Raw genomic sequence first — 20,782 nt, 5'->3', positions numbered from 1 at the left:
AGCAGGAGTTGCAATTCTCATCTCTGATAAATTAGACTTTAAAGCAACAAAGATCAAAAGAGACAAAGAAGGACATTACATAATGGTAAAAGGATCAATGCAACAAGAAGAGCTAACAATCCTAAATATATACGCACCCAATACAGGAGCACCCAGATACATAAGGCAAGTTCTTAATGACCTACAAAGAGACTTAGACTCCCACACAATAATAGTGGGAGACTTTAACACTCCATTGTCAATATTAGACAGATCAACCAGACAGAAAATTAACAAGGATATCCAGGACTTGAACTCAGACCTGGAACAAGCAAACCTAATAGACATTTACAGAACTCTCCACCCCAAATCCACAGAATATACATTCTTCTCAGCACCCCATCACACCTACTCTAAAATTGACCACATAATTGGGAATAAATCACTCCTCAGCAAATGCAAAAGAACGGAAATCGTAACAAACAGTCTCTCAGACCACAGTGCAATCAAGTTAGAACTCAGAATTCAAAAACTAACCCAGAACCACACAGCTTCATGGAAACTGAACAACTTGCTCTTGAATGTTGACTGGATAAACAATGAAATGAAGACAGAAATAAAGATGTTCTTCAAAACCAACGAGAATGAAGACACAACATACCAGAATCTCTGGGACACATTTAAAGCAGTCTCTAGAGGAAAATATATAGCAGTAAGTGCCCACATGAGGAGCAAGGAGAGATCAAAAATTGACACCCTATCGTCAAAACAGAAAGAGCTAGAGGAGCAAGATCAAAAAACCTCAAAGTCTAGCAGAAGACAAGAAAGAGCTAAGATCAGAGCAGAACTGAAGAAGACAGAGACACAAAAAACCCTTGAAAAAATCAATAACTCCAGGAGCTGGTTTTTTGAAAAGATCAACAAAATAGACAGACCACTAGCCAGATTAATAAAAAAGAAAAGAGAGTATAACCAAATTGATGCAATAAAAAACGATAAAGGGGATATCACCACAGATTCCACAGAAATTCAAACCATCATCAGAGATTATTATAAACAACTCTATGCACATAAACTAATAAACCTGGAAGAAATGGATAAATTCCTGGACACTTGCCTCCTCCCAAGCCTAAACCAGGAAGAAGCCGAAACCCTGAACAGACCCATAACAAGGTCTGAAGTTGTGGCAGCAATTAAGAGCTTACCACCCAAAAAACGCCCAGGTCCATATGGGTTCACAGCCAAATTCTAGACATACAAAGAGGAGCTGGCACCATTCCTTCTGAAACTATCCCAAACAATACAAAAAGAGGGAATTCTTCCGAAATCATTTTATGACACCAACATCATCCTGATTCCAAAACCCGGCAGAGACTCAACAAGAAAAGAAAACTTCAGGCCAATATCCATGATGAACATAGATGTAAAAATCTTCAATAAAATACTGACAAGCCAATTGCAACAGCACATCAAAAAGCTTATCCACCATGATCAAGTAGGCTTCATCCCGGAGATGCAAGACTGGTTCAACATACGCAAGTCTATAAACATAATTCACCACATAAACAGAACCAAAGACAAAAACCACATGATTATCTCAATTGATGCAGAGAAGGCCTTTGACAAAATTCAACAGCCCTTTATGCTAAAAACCCTCAATAAGCTAGGTATTGATGGAACGTATCTCAAAATAATAAAAGCCATTTATGACAAACCAACAGCCAATATCATACTGAATGGGCAAAAACTGGAAGCATTCCCCTTGAAATGTGGCACCAGACAAGGATGCCCTCTGTCACCACTGCTATTCAATATAGTATTAGAAGTTCTAGCCAGAGCAATCAGGCAAGAAAAAGAAATAAAGGGCATTCAAATAGGAAAGGAGGAAGTCAAATTGTCTCTATTTGCAGACAACATGATTGCATATCTAGAAGACCCCATCGTCTCAGCCCCAAATCTCCTGAAACTGATAAGCAAGTTCAGCAAAGTCTCAGAATACAAAATCAATGTGCAAAAATCACATGCATTCCTATACAGCAATAACAGACTGAAAGAGAGCCAAATCAAGAACAAATTTCCATTCACAATTGCCACAAAGAGAATAAAATACCTAGGAATACAACTAACAAGGAACGTAAAGGACCTCTTCAAGGAGAGCTACAAGCCACTGCTCAATGAAATAAGAGAGGACACAAACAGATGGAGAAACATTCCATGTTCATGGTTAGGAAGAATCAATATTGTGAAAATGGCCATACTGCCCAAAGTAATTTACAGATTCAATGCTATCCCCATCAAGCTACCAATGACCTTCTTCGCAGAACTGGAAAAAATCACCTTAAACTTCATATGGAACCAAAAGAGAGCCCGCATAGCCAAGTCAATTCTAAGCAAAAAGAACAAAGCTGGAGGCATCACACTACCGGACTTCAAACTATACTACAAGGCTACAGTAATCAAAACACCATGGTACTGGTACCAAAACAGAGATATAGACCAATGGAACAGAACAGAGGTCTCGGAAGCAACACAACATATCTACAACCATCCAATCTTTGACAAAAACAAGCAATGGGGAAAGGATTCCCTGTTCAATAAATGGTGTTGGGAAAGCTGGCTAGCCATGTGCAGAAAGCAGAAACTGGACCCCTTCCTGACACCTTACACTAAAATTAACTCCAGATGGATTAAAGACTTAAACATAAGACCTAACACCATAAAAACCCTAGAAGAAAATCTAGGCAAAACCATTCAGGACATAGGTGTAGGCAAGGACTTCATGACCAAAACACCAAAAGCATTGACAACAAAAGCCAAAATAGACAAATGGGACCTAATCAAACTCCACAGCTTCTGCACGGCAAAAGAAACAGTCATTAGAGTGAATTGGCAACCAACAGAATGGGAAAAAATTTTTGCAGTTTACCCATCTGACAAAGGGCTGATATCCAGAATTTACAAAGAACTAAAGCAGATTTACAAGAAAAAAACTAACAAGCCCATTCAAAAGTGGGCAAAGGATATGAACAGACACTTTACAAAAGAAGACATATGTGAGGCCAACAAACATATGAAAAAATGCTCATCATCACTGGTCATCAGAGAAATGCAAATCAAAACAACATTGAGATACCATCTCACGCCAGTTAGAATGGCGATCATTAAAATATCTGGAGACAACAGATGCTGGAGAGGATGTGGAGAAATAGGAACACTTTTGCACTGTTGGAGGGAGCGTAAATTAGTTCAACCATTGTGGAAGACAGTGTGGCGATTCCTCAAGGACCTAGAAATAGAAATTCCATTTGACCCAGCAATCCCATTACTGGGTATATATCCAAAGGATTACAAATTGTTCTACTATAAGGACACGTGCACATGAATGTTCATTGCAGCACTGTTTACAATAGCAAAGACCTGGAACCAACCCAAATGCCCATTGATGACAGACTGGATAGGGAAAATGTGGCACATATACACCATGGAATATTATGCAGCCATCAAAAACGATGAGTTTGGGTCCTTTGTAGGGACATAGATGAACCTGGAAACCATCATTCTCAGCAAACTGACACAAGAGCAGAAGATCAAACGCCGCATGTTCTCACTCATAGGCGGGTGTTGAACAATGAGAACACATGGACACAGGGAGGGGAGCACTACACACTGGGGCCAGTTGGGGGGAAATAGGGGAGGGGCGGTGGAGGGTGGGGAGCTGGGGAGAGATAGCAAGGGGAGAAATGCCAGATGTAGGTGATGGGGAGGAAGGCAGCAAATCACACTGCCACGTGTGTACCTATGCAACAATTTTGCATGTTCTTCACATGTACCCCAAAACCTAAAATGCAATAAAATAAATGGGGGAAAAAAAAGAAATTGCATTAAAAAAAAAGAATGCAGAAACAGACCCACATTTAAGTATCTAGTATCATTTTATGTTACTGTGAAAGAGATGAGTTGCCCAATTGTGTCAGAACAATTTTCCATTTGGGAAAACAATCACTTACACTAAAATGAATTACACACAAATCAAAGGTTTAAATGGGTTTACTGTATGTTTGTTATTATGCAACTATCAATTTACCAGAATAATCCTAGACTAAGAATAATCTTTTCAGGGTGTGATTGAAAAGTTACAATTTACCAAAGAATATATTGATAAACATTTTCATGGACTGGAGAAACTATGTATAGCACATGACAGATAAATGATTAATTACTTTTTAATGTAGAAATGATTCTCATGCCAATATAAAAATAGCAACAACCCAATAAAATTTTATTTCCTTTATATAAATTATTAGGAGTAAATTTCTGAATCAAAAGGAATGTCTGGTTTTAAATCTCAATGTATATTCCAAATATTATCTTCAGATACATATAAATTTCTACTTCACAATCTAGTAAATGTGAAATATTGTTTTCCCATTTAAAAAAAATCTTTGTTAATCTATTTAGTTTTATTATTTATTCTTATTCTTTGAGATGGAGTCTTGCAATATTGCCCATGGTAGTCTTGAACTGCCAGGTTTATGTGACCCTACTGCCTCAGCTTCCCAAGGAACTGGGATTACAGGTGCATGCCACCACACCTGGCTTCTCTGTTTGGTTTCAAACATCATCTTTATGTTAATAAGTTTTACCTAATGAAATTTACCAGTAATCTCTAGTTACTACTAATGAGAAGAAAAATTTTCCTTTTTTGCCATTTGTATTTATTCTGTGACAAGTCTTGTATCAAATACTTCATTCACTTTTCTAACAAAGGGTTTTTTATTCCCATTAATTTGTAAGGTATATTGGTGGTGGTGGAATCACTAGATCATTTTCCATTCAAACTTAATTCACTTTGTGTTCCTTTAAAAGCAAATATCTTTACCTTCATTCTGTCATTTACTGACCATTTTAAAATTCAATGGTATATTTTCCATTTTTAAAAAACGTACAATTTTTATCTCTTTAAAAGCTATTCATAACATTTTAAAATTTACTTTTACACTAACAGAAATCTAATGATGTTTTAATATCAGTCTTTGGATAAGCAATTAAATAATCCACATTAGTTAAATAAAAATATTCATTCAATATTAAACTTACATTGGATAAATCTGAGATTCTTGATGGTAATCTGGGATCAATGTCTTTCTTTGAGTTCTCTGGTGTGTTAAAATAGACATAACTTCGAATTGTTGCTGATAATAATCCATCAGTCCATTCCATAGTATTAGGATCCAGTTGTCCATATAGTTCACTGAGAGTAACACACTTTGGATTTAAAACATAAATGTCTACTTTTGCTTTTCTTCCTGAAATCTGGAAAAAAATCCAGTATGGTTTTTAAAGACATTAGCTATAGAACAATTATTTATTTGCATTGTTACTATTAAAAGTTTATAGGAGAAGTCTCTCTCTCTCTCTCTCTCTCTCTCTCTCTCTCTCACACACACACACACACACACACACACACACACACACACACAAAGGTTTTATATAAAGGTAGCAAACTGTGAGGAACAGTAAAAACTGACTTGTTCAAATTAGCTATAATATATAAACAATTCTTTTTTAAAAATTATAATACTATAATCAGTACCCCCAGAAAAAAATCTGTGCCTAATCCAGGAACACAGTATAAAAACTGGGATATAATGTGCCTGGGGACAGAGTTGAGTATAAAAGTGAGAGAGAGTATAATACACTTTTAAGCTTAAGGTCAGAATTGGCACTGAAGTAAACCTTATTTGCAATATTTCAACCTGTCTTGCCCGAATATCTGTTCTCATTTTATGTATCTCAGATCTCAGGCAGAAAAACTGACAGGCACTTCTTCAGGGAGATTACAGACCGGTGGAAGCTTAGGGCAAAAGATTACAGGTGGAAACATATGACAGACCACATAAGACCTCAGGGAGAAGCTTGAGTAAAACTTTTGGGAAATTAGGACATTCATATAGGGGAACTGTGAAAGCCATATGCATCAAGATGTATGCACAAAGACCGGAGAAGAAATGAAGCTTTCATCTTAGATTGATTTTTAGGCTCAGAGCAGGCCCTGCTAATCTGTCAAAAACCACCCCAGCACAGGGCAAGTATGTGGAAACTGGAAAGCAGTGTAAGAACAAGTAGAAACTATCATTAAAGAGATAGAAATTACAAAAGGGAACCACATAGAATTTATAGAGCTGAGAAAATACAATAGTTGAAATAAAAAATCAACAATGGCATTCAACAGCAGATTTGAGCAGATAGAAAAAAATGAATGAGCAAACCTGAAGCTAGAGAAGCTAAAATTACCCATTTGAAGAGAAGAAAGAAAAAAGAATAAAACAAATAAATAGAGTCCAAGAGACCTATGGGATGCCATAAAGTTTATCAATCTATACATTATGACAATCCTAGAAGAAGTAGAAAAAAATATTGGTAGAAATACTGGCCCCCAATTTTCCAATTAATGAAAGGTATAAACTACACATCCAAGAACTCATGAAACACCAGGAAAAATAAACCCAAAGAGATCCATATGTTATAATTAAATTATTAATGTCCAAAGACAAAATCTTGAAAGTAGTAGAGGCAATACAAGGGATCCTCAGCAAGATTAAGCATCAATTCTCATCAGAAAGCACAAAGGCCAGAAGGCATGGGATGATACAAAGTGCTAAAAGAAACAAACAAACAAAACCCAAAACTGTCAACCAATAATTCTGTTTGCAGTAAAATCATCCTTTGAAAGTGAGGGAGAAACTAAAATATTCTCAGAGAAACAGAAGCTAAATAGTTCATCCCTGGGAAACATGCCCTACAGAAAATGCTGAAGGGATGAATAAAGGGATAAATGTTTCAGGCTCAAATGAAAAAAAACAATAAATAGTAACTCAGAACCATAGGAAGAAACAAAGATCTCTGGTTAAGATAAATAAAAAAGTCAGTATTATTCTATTTTTGATTTGTAGCTCCTCTTTTTTTTCTATATAATTAAAAAAATAAATGCATAGACAATAATAATGAATCAATGGGTACACAATATATAAAGTTATAGTTTGTGGCATTAACAACATAAAGCAACGAACAGAGCTGGGTAGGGGCAGAATTAATGACAGCTATTAAAGTTAAGTTGGTAACAGTTCTACTGGATTGGTAGTTATGTATTTGCTAGGGCTGCCACAACAAAATGCCACAGTTTGAGTAACTTAAACAACGAATTTATTTTCTCACAGTTCTGAAGAGTAGAAGTCTAAGATCAAGTTGTTAGCAGGTTTGATTTCTCCAGAAACCTCACTCCTTGACTTGCCAATAACTGCCTTCTCACTGTGTCTTCATGTGTTTTTTTTCCTTTGTACATACACACACCTCTGATACTTCTTTGTATTTGTAATTTTTTTTTCTTATAAGTATGCAAGTAAAATTGGATTAGGCCTGCCCTAATAGCCTCATTTTAACTTAATCATCTCTTTAAAGGTTCCATCTCCAAATATACAGTAATCTTCCCTTCTCTACAGTTCTACTTTCTGCAGTTGCATTTACCTGTGGTAAACCACAATCCAAAAATATTAAATTCTAGAAATTCAATATTTTTAGAATTCTAGAAATAAACAATTCCAGAAACAAACAATTTGTAAATTTTAAATTTCATGCCATTCTGAGAGGTTTCATGAAATCTTGTACCATCTGGCTCTGTCCCAACTGGGACACAAATACCTGCTTATTACTCACTCAATAATCATCTCAGTTATCAGATTGATAGAACACAAGAAGCATGGTGAAGTACAGTACAATAGGATATTTTGAGAGATAGAGGGACCACATTCACAAAATTTCTATTACATCATATTTTTATAATTATTCTATTTTATTAGTTTTTATTGTTAATATTTTATTGTGCTGAATTTATAAATTAAACTTCCTCATAGATATGTATGTATAGGAAAAAAACATAACATATATAGGTTTCAGTACTGTCTGTGGCTTCAGGCATACACTGGAGGTCATGGAATGTATTCCCCATGAATAAGCGGAGATACAATCTGAGGTACTGTGGGTTGGAGATTTAACACATGATTTTTTTTTTCAAGGGGGGAAAACAACCCAGACCCTAAGAGATGTTAACTGTAGTCTTCCAGGTAACTATTTTTAAAATGATTAAAAAATGAAAAGGAAATGAAGAAGGAGACCAAATGTTACACTAGGAAAAAAATCAATCACAAAAGGCAATTTTGGAGGAATTTGAGAAACAAAAAAGATAAAAGACATAGAACAAAATAGCAAAAAGGCAAAAGTCCATCATCAGTAATCAAAATAAAATAGTTTATGTTTACCAATTAAAAGAAGAAGTTGGCACAGTGAATAAACAAACAAAAACATGATCCAAATATAGGTTGCATACAAGAGACTGACTTTAGACCCAAAGACCATAGTTCAAATACAGTTTGAAAGTAAAACAAAGTTGTTTTCAAGCAAGATAAAATGAACAAATTCCTAAAAACACATGAATTACTAAAAATTGACTGAAGAAGAAATAGAAAATCTCAAAAGACCCATAACAAATAGTTTGACTCAATAATCAAAAACTTCCAACAAAGAACGGACCAACCACAAATGGTAGATAAATTCCACCAAACACTTAGAGAAGAAGTAACACCAATCCTCCTCAAAATCTTGCAAAAAAAAAAAAAAAAGAAAGAAAGAAAGAAAGAAAACTAGGAAACACTTTTCTAATACATTCTATGAGGTCAGCATTACTAAGATACCATACTCAAAGATGGCACAAGAAAAGGAAACTACAGACCAATAGCCCTTATGAATATATATGAAAAATCATCAAAAAAGATGCTAACAAACTGAATCCAACAGCACATTTAAAGGATTATGCACCATGACCAGTGGGATTCGTCCCAGGTAGTTCAACATAAGAAAATCAATAAATGTAACACACTATATTAGTAAAACAAAGGAAAGAAACCACATGATTAGATCAAAAGGCACAGAAAAAGCATTTGACAACATTTCACATCTTTTCATGATAAAAAACACTCAGAAAACTAGGAAAAGAAGGACACTCCCTTAACATGATAAGTGGTATTTGTGAAACTCACAGTTTGCACCATACTCCATGGGTGAAAGAGTAAAAACTTTCCCCCTAAAATCAGGAATAAGACAAGGATTTCAAAGATTAAATGCCTAGGAATAAATTTAATGATAGTAGAAAGATTTATAGAGTTAAAACTAGAAAACATTGCAGAAGAAATCAAAGATATAAAAATGGAAAGACATTTGTGTTCATCAGTTGGAAAACTATATTGTTAAGATGGTAATGTTCACCAAAATGATATACAGGCTCAATGAAATTCCTATCAAAATTCCATTGGCCTTTTCTGCAGTAAAGGAAAAACCGGTCCTCAAATTCATATGGAATTGCATAGGACCCAAAATAATCAAATTAATAAAAAAAAAAAAAACCCAAAAAACAAAAAACAAAGTTGGAGAACTCGCACTTCTCCATTTCAAAACTTACTACAGTAATCCCTCCTTATCCACAGGGGTACATTCCAAGACACCCAGTGGAAACCTGAAATCACAAATATTATAGAACTCTTTATATGTTTTTACTTATAAATACATGCCTGTGATAAAGTTTTATGAATTAGGCACAGTAAGATATTAACAAAAATAGGACAATTAAAACAATATAATGTAATAACTTAAAACTGATATGAGTATCATCTTGATTTCCCTCAAAATGTCTTATTATACTGTACTCACTCCTCTTGTGATGATGAGATGATAAAATACCTATATAAAAAGATGAACTTAGGTTAATGATGTAGGCATTATAATGTAGTGTTTAAAGCTTATGAACTGTTTATTTCTAAAATTTTCCATTTAATATATTTGGACCACAGTTGACCATGAGTAACTGAAACTGCAAAGTAAAACCATGGATGTGTGGAGACTACTGTATAAAACTATATGGCAATCATAACATACATTTTCTGGTATAGGAAAAGACATACAGAACAATGAAATAGAACTGTGAGACCATAAACAAACCCCAACACCTGTGACCAACTGATTTTCAACAAAAAATGCCAAGACCATTTAGCAGGGAAAATAATAGACTTTAACAAATAGTGCAGGAAGAGCTGGATATCCCTATGCAAAAGAATGAAGTTGGATCCCTTCACTTCATTCCACATTAAGAAAGGGAAAAGATAACTCACAGAACAGGAAAAAAAATATTTGCAGGTAACAATCTGATATGAGTTTTGTGTCCAGAATATAACCATGAAGAGGCCAATAACAAGGTCTGAAGTTGAGGCAGTAATTAATAGCCTATGAACCAAAAAAAGTCCAGGCCCAGACGGATTCACGGCCAAATTCTACCAGACATACAATGAGGAGCTGGTCCCATTTCTTATGAAACTATTCCAAACCATACAAAGAAGGGGAATCCCTCCTAACTCATTTCATGAGACCAACATCATCCTGATACCAAAATCTGGCAGAGACACAACTGAAAAACAAAACTTCAGGCCAATATCCATGATGAATATCAATGCAAAAATCTTCAATAAAATATTGGCAAACCAAATGCAACAACATCAAAAAGCTTATCCATCATGATCAAGTAGGCTTCACCTGGGGATGCAAGGCTGGTTCAACATACCCAAATCTATAAACATAAGCCATCACATAAACTGAACCAAAGACAAAAAGCACATGATTCTATCAATGGATGCAGAGAAGGCCTTCGACAAAATTCAACAGCCCTTTATGCTAAAAACCCTCAATAAGCCAGGTATCAATGGAGCATATCTCCAAATAATAACAGCTATTTAAGACAAATCCACAGCCAATATCATATTGAATGGGCAAAAATTGGAAGCATTCTCTTTGAAAACTGGTACTAGACAAGGATGCCGTCTCTCACCACTTATTCAATATAGTATTGGAAGTTCTAGCCAGAGCAATCAGGCAAGAAAAAGAAATAGAAGTATTCAATTAGGAAAAGAGGAAGTCAAATTGTCTGGCAGACTACATGATTGCATATTTAGAAGACCCCAACGTCTCAGCCCAAAATCTCCTTAAAATGATAAGCAAATTCAGTGAAGTCTCAGGATACAAAATCCATGTGCAGAAATCACGTGCATTTCTGTACACCAATAACAGACTAACAGAGAGCCAAATCATGAGCAAACTCCCATTCACAATTGCTACAACGAGAATAAAATACCTAGGAATACAACTAACAAGGGATATGAAGGATCTCTTCAAGGAGAACTACAAACCACTGCTCAAGAAAATAAGAGAGGACACAAACAGATGGAAAAAGATTCCATGCACATGGTTAGTAAGAATGAATATTGTGAAAATGGCCATATTGCCCAAAGTAATTTATAGATTCAATGCTATCCCCCTCAAGCTACCATTGACCTTCTTCACAGAACTGGAAAAGACCACTTTAAACTTCAACTGGAACCACAAGAGAGCCCACATAGCCAAGACAAACCTAAGCAAAAAGAACAAAGCTGGAGGCATCACACTACCTGACTTCAAACTATACTACAAAGCTACCGTAATCAAAACAGCATGGTACTGGTAGGAAAACAGAGATACAGACGAGTGGAACAGAACAGAGGCCTCAGAAGTAATATCAAACATCTACAACCATGTGATATTTGACAAGTCTGACAAAAACAAGCAATGGGGAAAGGATTTCCTATTTAATAAATGGTGTTGAGAAAACTGGCTAGCCATGTGCAGAAAGCTGAAACTGGACTCCTTCCTTACACCTTACACTAAAATTAACTCCAGATGGATTAAAGATTTAAACATAAAACCTAACACCATAAAAACCCTAGAAGAAAACCTAGGCAATACCATTCAGGACACAGGCATGGGCATGGACTTCATGACTAAAACACCAAAAGCAACGGCAACAAAGTCAAAATAGACAAGTGAGATCTAATTAACTTGAGAGATTTTGTGCAGCAAAAGAAACAATTATTAGAGTGAACTGGCAACCAATAAAATGGGAAAAAATTCTTGCAATCTACCCATCTGACAAAGGGCTATATCCAGAATCTACAAAGAACTAAAGCAGGTTTACAAGAAAAAAACAAACAAACCCACACAGAAGTAGGCAAACGATATGAACAGACACTTTTCAAAAGAAGACATTTTTGCAGCCAACAAACATATGAAAAAATGCTCATCATCACTGGTCATTACAGAAATGCAAATCCAAACCACAATGAGATGCCATCTCATGCCAGTTAGAATGGTGATCATTAAAAAATCAGGAGACAACTTATGCTGGAGAGGATGTGGAGATATAGGAATGCTTTTACACTGTTGGTGGGAGTGTAAATTAGTTCAGCCATTGTGGAAGACAGTATGGCGAATCCTCAAGGATCTAGAAATAGAAATTCTATTTGACCCAGCAATCTCATTACTGAGTATATACCCAAAGGATTACAAATCGTTCTATTTTAAGGACACATGTACATATATATTCATTGTGGCACTGTTTACAATAGCAAACACCTGGAACCAACCCAAATGCCATCAATGATAGACTGGACAAGGAAAATGTGGCACATATACACCATGGAATACTACACAGCCATAAGAAACAATGAGTTCATGTCCTTTTCAGGGACATGGATGCCTCTGGAATCCATCATTCTCAGCAAACTGACACAAGAACAGAAAACCAAATACCACATGTTCTCACTCATAGGTGGGTGTTGAACAATGAGAACACATGGATACAGGGAGGGGAACAGCACACACTGGCGTCTATTGCGTGGTGGGGGGTAGGGGAGGGACAGCAGTAGGCAGGGAGGTTGGGGAGGGATAACACCGGGAGAAATGGCTTATGTATGTAGGTGATGGGGGAATGGAGACAGCAAACCACCATGGCATGTGTGTACCTATGCAACAATCCTGCAAGATCCGCACATGTACCCCAGAATTTAGACTACAAAAAAAAAGAACTCTCAACAACAAAAAGACAACAATCTAATTTAAAAATGGAGAAACATGAACAGACATGTCTCCAGAGAAGATATACAAATGGCCAATAAGCATATAAAAAGCATTCAACCATCAAAAGTACAATGAGATAGTACTTCACATTCACTAGAATAAAAAATAACATGGAAAATAATAAATGTTGGTGAGGACATGGAGAAACCAAAGTCTCATACAGTGCTAATGGCAAATTAAAATGATGTAATTCCTGTGGAAAACATTTTGGTGGTTCCTCAAAAAGCCAAACACAGAATTACCATAAGATCCAATATTTTACCTATATTCTACTACTAGTATCTATCCAAGAGAAATGAAAGCATATGTCCACTCAACTTATGCACAAATGTTTACGACAGTAATATTCATTACACCCAAAAGGTAGAAACAATTCAGATATATATCTATATATACATCTCTGCCAAAATATGCAAATCCATAGAAACAGAAAGCCAATTAGTGGCTTCCAGGGAATGGGAAGATAGAATAGGGAGTGATTTCTTAATGGGAAAGTGGTGTTTTCCTGGGGTGATACAAATATCTGGAAACTAGAGAGAGGTCGTAATTGCACAACATTGCGAATGCATTAAATGTCACCAAAATGTACCCTTTAAAATGGTTAACCATATGTTGTGTTAATTTTACCTGGCAGTATATAGTGAACTTATACCCTGCCAACCAGCAATTACATTCTTGGGTATAAAATTTTTTAAAGATACACACATATCTAAAGGCATATAGCAAGGAGTGTTCCTATGATGAGGCGGGAAAAGAAAGGTAAGAAAATAAAGTAAATAAATTAAACAAAACTAAACTAAAACAAAAAGAAGGTCTTGAACAGACCAATGAGAAGAAAGTCATAAACTAAGAAGGATGATCAAAATAATTTCATTACCTCAGGCCCTACCATCATCCCAAGTATGTTTATTACAGTTATAACTTAGAAAAACAAAAACCTAAAACTATTAAACATGAGAAAATCATTAAATAAATTATAGTATACTCATATATACAGAATACAGTAATTGGGATATTTGTCAGAAATGTTTAACAACATGAGGTTAATTTTCAGCATATAACATTAGGTGAAAATTCCAAGGTTGGAAAAACTAAGATTTCTTATACATAGTACTATCTCAGTTATTTCAAAATATATTTAGTATAGAATAAATAAAGCTAATACAGTACAATGTTTTCATATTTTACTGTATTATTATTCTAGGTGATTATTATTTCTTCATATTTTATTTTCCAAATTTCTCACAATTATACATACTACTTTTGTACTTAAAAGCTGTTTTTAATAAAGCAAATTACTGTCTTTACAGTTGTTGTGAGAATTAAATAATTCAAGCAAAAGTGTTTTAGCACCCTGCTTGGCCCTTTTTAGGTAGCCCATATATATTAGTTATTATTATTATTGCTGTGATAATTCACCTTTTATTAGTTACAATAACTGCATAAGAACTAATTGAGATTTTTCAAGAAGGAAAATTTGCATGGAGGAAAAAGAGAAAAAATTATGAACTACCACATGTATCATCGTGAAGCAGGATATTTCCCACTAACTGAAAAAAAAATCCACATAACCAGGAACTTGAATTGCTAAATATTTGGAATATGTTACCAACAATAAATAATTAAATAAGATAATTGAAATATATACTATTTAGTGAAGTCTGACTTTATACTGAATAAAAATATATAATGACTAAGTAGGCAATATGCAAGGAATTCAAGGACAAGTTAATGTTAACAAATCAACATAGTTTATTGCATTAACCAGTTAAAAGATAAAAAAAAAAGATGCTGAAAATAATTTAATAAATTCCAACAGCCAAAAAACGAAAGTGTAATGGGAATAGAAATTTCCAAAGTATGTAAAGGAATGTTTATCAGCAACCAAGATCAAACATCATATTAAGTGAAGAAATGTTAAATACATTCCAGATAAAGTAAGGAACAACTATTATAGTTAACATAGTCTTGGAAAGTTAATTCTTTGAGATGAGAATTGAAGTTATATAAATAGTCAAAAAGACAAAATTATTTTAATTTGAAGATAATTCAATTGACACCTTAAAAAATCAGAAATTAAAAGTTCATTTATTAAGGTGTCTACATACAAAATAAATATACAATAGTTTTTTTAAAAAACTGGTAATGACCAGTTTGAGATTTAATTGAAAAATTCCACTCATTATGATTCTTAACTACAAAATTCCTAGCAACAAGTTTAATAAGTAATGAAAACACCAACAAAAAGGGAACACAAAACATTAACTAAAGTGTAAGATAAAATATAAACAAATAGAGAAACATTTTATTTAACAAAACATTTACCTTTGAAGCAAATTTTCTTTCTGCAACTGATGAGAAGTCTGCAATTGGTAACAGTGTTAATGCTTTTTCCAAAATTTTTCTGACCGTTGTCTTTCCTCCACCTGTTGGGCCCACTAACATTACACCAACACAAACCTAAAACAAAATTTACAGATTTATTCATTCATTAACAATTTTAAGTTTTTTTTATAAATACATCTCTATATCCATTGATTATTCCTTCAAATTATTGTTGAATCCACTGTACTCTGACTTCTGCTTTCATTGACTAGGCTAATGCTAAAATCGTCAGAAATCTAATCTTAAAATTCAAAGAATAATTTTCATTTATTGATATTTAAGAGTTTATCTCATTTTCCACTTCTCTTTTCTTCTTATACTTTTCTTCTCTTTTCTTGAGCTCTGATTCTCTTTTCCATGTTAATCTTCCCTAATTCATTCTTGTCTCTTTCTTCCATATTGTCCCTATCCAATCTCAACAATCTGGTCTTTAACTATGACCTGGATCCTAATACTTCCTAACTTATACATTTTCCCTAGTCTTTGTTTCTAAGTGCCAGGGTCAAATTTCAAATAGTCTACTAAACATTTCTACCTGTGTGTCTCATATGATTGTCAAACATAATCCAACCTATACCTTGTTTTCAAACTTATTCCTTCTCTTATTTCCCTAATCTACTAAATAAAACCATTATATACCAATTGTCCAATGTAGAATATTTGCTTTTTTAAATCCCCTCATATCCTATAAAACAATTTGATTTCATCTTCTCTCCATTCCAACCACAACTACCTTTTATTGGTGTTATGGACTGAATGTCTGTGTCTCCCCTACTCCCCACCAAATTTATATGTTGAAACTCTAATCCCTAGTATGACATTTGGAAGTGGGGCCCTTGGAATATAATTAGGTAAGATGAGGTTGAGGGTAGAGTCTCCATGATGGAATTCGTGTCCTTAAAGGAAAAGGAAGATAAGCCTGGGCAATGTAGTGAAGCCGTGTCTCTGCAAAATGTATAGAAATTAGCTAGACTTGGTGGCTCATGTATGTAGTCCCAGCTACTCAAGGGGCTAAGGCAGGAGGATCACTTGGGCCTGAGAGGTGGCTGCAGTGAGCTACAATTGCCACAGCATTCCAGACTGGGCAACAGAGTGAGACCCTGTCTAAAAAAAAAAAAAAAAAAAAGGAAGGAAGGAAGGAAAGAGGGAAAGGGAAAGGAAAGATAAACTGGAGTGCTATCTCTCCATTCCTCTCTCTGTCATGTGAGGACACAGCAAGAAGGTGACTGTCTGCAAACCAGGAGGAGGGGTTTCACCAGGAACCAGATCTGCCAGTATCTTAATCTTAGACTTCCTAGTCTCCAGAACTATGAGAAATAAATATCTGTTGTTTAAGCTAACCAGTCTATGTTATTTTGTTATAGTGGTCTGTATTAACATACTTGGATCCTCACAGTCTCTTCTGGACTGTTTTAACAGCATTAAAGGAATTATTGTTTTTAATAAGGTATTATATAATACAATAAAATCAAATATGGATAAAGCTAAAATATATTTTCAGTTATGCTACTGTCTCCCTCACGGAGGCCTTATGTTTCTCTGATCTGACAGTCCCAGCCACTATATATGGCAAAGTGAGAAGAGCCCAAAAAACCTTATCCAGTGGAACTTGTATATTCAAGAATGCAGCTAGCTTGGCCATGGTGATTCATGAAAGAGTGACAACTATCCCTCTGGGTAAACTTTATTCCTAACTTTACTGCCTGAAACAAAACTGCTGGCTCAATGGAGATCTAGATTCACAAAGATTTCAATAAATGCCTGGGTCTGATTTATTGATGGGTCAACTGAGCTGAAACCTGATGACTTACTGTTCAACCTCAGAGTCAGCCATGAAGAATCAAAAGCAGACTTATTCACTCTGTTCAGTGGGCAGAACTATGACTGCTGGGGCTTGTCAGTAAACTAGCTTTTTGGTCTGTCACTTGGAAAATCACAGACTAGAAGATCAATGATACCTTTCTTCAGAACTGTAAACTGTGGAAACAAATGATGGCTACTGACAAAATTATGTAAGTGCTAATGGACCAATGGTGAGAATTTGATAAGATTGTCCAGAATCAATTGGCTGAGTCTGTCCTACCCAGATTGTCATAATTGCTATATGGATATGTCATACTGGACACTGCAACATGTTCACCATCCTAAAATAGTACAAAATAAAGAACTGCATGTTTCTGATACAGAATCTACTACTACATACCAGACATCTGATACCTGCCAAAAGTCGATGCAGTTGTCTTACAGTGAATGGGGGAAGCCCTAACAGGGCATGACTCCCACAGACTCTTGGTAGATTGACTACGTCAAATCTTTAATCCCCTCTCTTGAGGACATCGATGGTGCCTCACTGACCAGTCCAATCAGCTGATTCCAGCTACACCATTGTCCCTTGATGGTTACCAAGAAAGTCTGGTCATTGAATATGAGTGTCCTCAGAAAGCAATCATTTCCTTTCATCTGCTTCCTGGGTAATGAGCAGTATGAAAGAGATGAGGTATTATACACACCCATTTTGAAAATCTGGCATTCAGTCCTAACCTTTCTGAGCAAGATGCTTCTTTCTTTCCCCAATGACAACCCAGGTCACCCGTTTGTACATATTCCAGGTGGCAGGCTAACTAAAATGGGGCCTAGGGAATTTGAATTTAATTATGGTTTAACTACCTGAATTATCTTGGATTGACATGGTATTGAAGTGGCTACATTGCCTGGCATATATACCCTGAGGTTTGTTGTCATGCACCAGGAAAATTTAGGACATGGACACACATGAGGAGTTTAGGAACAGAGGTTTAATAGGTAGAGAAACAGCTTTCCCTGCAGAGAAAGGGGTCATGGAGTGGAAAGGACCAACTAGCAATGGATGCACCAAATTTTATAGTCAGGTTTGAGGAGGTGATGTCTGATTTACATAGTGCTCACAGGTTGGTTAGATCAGGTACATAGTGAGCAGGGAGGGCTGGTCACCCCACCCTAATCTTATTATGCAAATGGGCTTTCCAGTTGATCATCACCATCTTGTCTGCTCCTTATAGTACATGTGGCTGACAAAGAGAAGGGAAGATGGAGCTGACATCTTGAACATGTCTAGTCCCTAGTTCCTACCAGCATTCACTCTGCAAGCTCCCAGCTTGCTTGTCTATGTCTGCAGCTCGACTTTACAGGCTGCTCTTTGTTAGAAAATGATTTAGGGCAGCTTTGCCTTATAGAGAAAAGCCTTACTGAGGACTCCCATACCCTTACTATCTGCCTAAGTGATTTCTTCTTAACTCCTGTATCGGTATTAGATTATAAGAATAGGACAACTACTGTACTTGGTTGAATACACTGCTGGATTAATTTTTCTACAGTGGCCCAAGCAGGCCAAAGAGGAGGATATAATGGTTCTCCGTAAGTTTTATAAAAATATCCTTGTCTATCTTGCATCTAGCACTTCAGGATAAAAGGTGTGGGTGCAAGTAAGGAATATTTGGAAAATAACTATGATGAAAACTATTGAAATGCTGGGTACAGTGGCTCACGTTGGTAATCCCAACACTTTGGGAGGCCATGGTAGGTGGATTGCTTGAGTCCAGGAATTAGAGGCAAGCCTGAGCAATATGGCAAATGCCATTTCTAAAAAAATACAAAACAGTTAGCTGGGGATGGTGGCATATACCTGTAGTCCCTTGGGAGGCTGAGGCAGGAGAATAAGCCCAGGAAATCAAGGCTGTAGTGAATCATGATTATGCCACTGTACTCCAGCCTGAACAAAAGAGCAAGACCTGTCTAAAAAACCCCACAAAACTACTGAAATGAGACATACTACTTTTGTCACAGTACAGGGAGAGCAAAAACGCAAACACCTGGGGAAAAAATATCTGACTCTGGGAGGTATGGGGAGTAGGAGGAATACTGAAGATCTTTTTTCTTTCATAACTATCCCTCTAACCTTCCTCTGAAAGAAAAATGCCCTGATGTAGCTACCCCAAACTATCAAAGGAGCCTTTATAATATAACTGACTTCTGGGACTGCCATCCCCTGTCAGTGAGAACTGACTACAATTTAATCATTATTCCCCTTAATAATGAATACTGAAAAGTCTGTCAGAAACAGCAGAGGTGGCTTAGCACTTGTGTCAGTCATGTAAAACATCTGTCAATACACTTGGATATATTCCCCACCCCTATTTCCATTGCTCATTCTGTGGTGCTCATTCTGTGAAATAGAGGCAAATGCTATGTGGATGATGGCATGGTAAACAGATTAGGTTGGACTAACTGCCCACAAACAGTCAGTCACTCTAAATACATGAACTAAACTTGATTATTAGGACTGAACTGAGAACCCATGTGGGAGGCGTTGTCAACCTGTACCATCCCCAACCTTGAATTTATGTAGTAGATTCCACTTAGGGACCCCATCAAATGTAAAAAACCATTTCTCTTTTGAGGGTACCATGTGTCCCTTAAGGATTACATTTCTTATGTAGAAGCCAGGCATTAACTTGTCTCCATCCTATAAACAATGCAATTGCATTGTAGAGCTGGTTATAAGAGCGTTAAACATCCAGTGCTTAAGGAAACATCACCTTGATCTTGGAAGGTATTCAGATAAGTCTCAATTTATTGGCCAGGATTGTTATGGCTGATTAGAATTGCACTACACATTTCCTCCTTGCCAAGGCAAATTCTGTGCAACTGATAAGAAATATTTCTCTACCTGCATTAATGCCTCTGAGGCCAAGAAGAATGGTCAATATGGAAACAAGGGGAAATCTTCTTGGCTTTCTAAGGCAGATTCTCAAGGCTTGTGAAATTTGTTTAATGGTTTGGGCCTGGGAAACTGGGTAGGTATGACTGAGATAAATATTTCAGGTTGGCCTAAATCTGGGTATTAAATACATTCCTAAGTATTTCATTTTTGTGTGTGGTTATAATAAATGAGTTTGTGTTTCTTATTTGGCTCTCAGTGTGAATGTTATTGGTGTATGATTTACTAATATTTTTTCATTGATTTTGTGTCCTGAAACTTTGCTGAGGTTGTTTATCAGATCTAGGAATCTTTCAGCTTTTTTTTTTTTTTTTTTCATAATAGGTACAGAGTCATGCCATCAGTGAAGAGACGTAATTTAACTTCCTCTTTTCCTATTTGGATGTCTTTTATTTCTTTCTTTTACCTGGTTGCTCTGGCTAGGACTTTCAGTACTAAGTTGCATAAGAGTGGTGAGAGTGGACATCCTTGTCTTATTCCAATTCTTAAGGGGAACACTTTTACCTTTCACCTATTCAGCATGGTTTTGCTACAAAGAGAATAAAATACCTAGGAATACAACTAACAAGGGATGTGAATGACCTCTTCAAGGAGAACTACAAACCACTGCTCAAG

General features: G+C 35.8%; 1 protein-coding gene across 1 annotated transcript in view; it reads right to left on the bottom strand.

Annotated features, from left to right (window-relative positions):
* The window catches only part of DNAH14 (dynein axonemal heavy chain 14), a 403,573-nt gene that overhangs the window by 186,482 nt on the left and 196,309 nt on the right, over positions 1–20,782 (bottom strand). The window contains exons 37-38 of the mRNA XM_032289400.1: positions 15,352–15,486; positions 5,077–5,292 (exon numbers count right to left, since the gene is read on the bottom strand). Of these exons, the coding sequence (XP_032145291.1) occupies positions 5,077–5,292; positions 15,352–15,486 (351 nt within the window). The remainder of the gene's footprint in view (positions 1–5,076; positions 5,293–15,351; positions 15,487–20,782) is intronic.

The sequence above is a fragment of the Sapajus apella genome, unplaced genomic scaffold, assembly GCF_009761245.1.
Source record: "Sapajus apella isolate SASKATOON/1434 unplaced genomic scaffold, GSC_monkey_1.0 scaffold22, whole genome shotgun sequence".
NCBI classification, from domain to species: Eukaryota; Metazoa; Chordata; class Mammalia; order Primates; family Cebidae; genus Sapajus; species Sapajus apella.
Note: the sequence above shows the minus strand (reverse complement) of the source record. Positions and strands in the feature narration are given on the sequence as shown.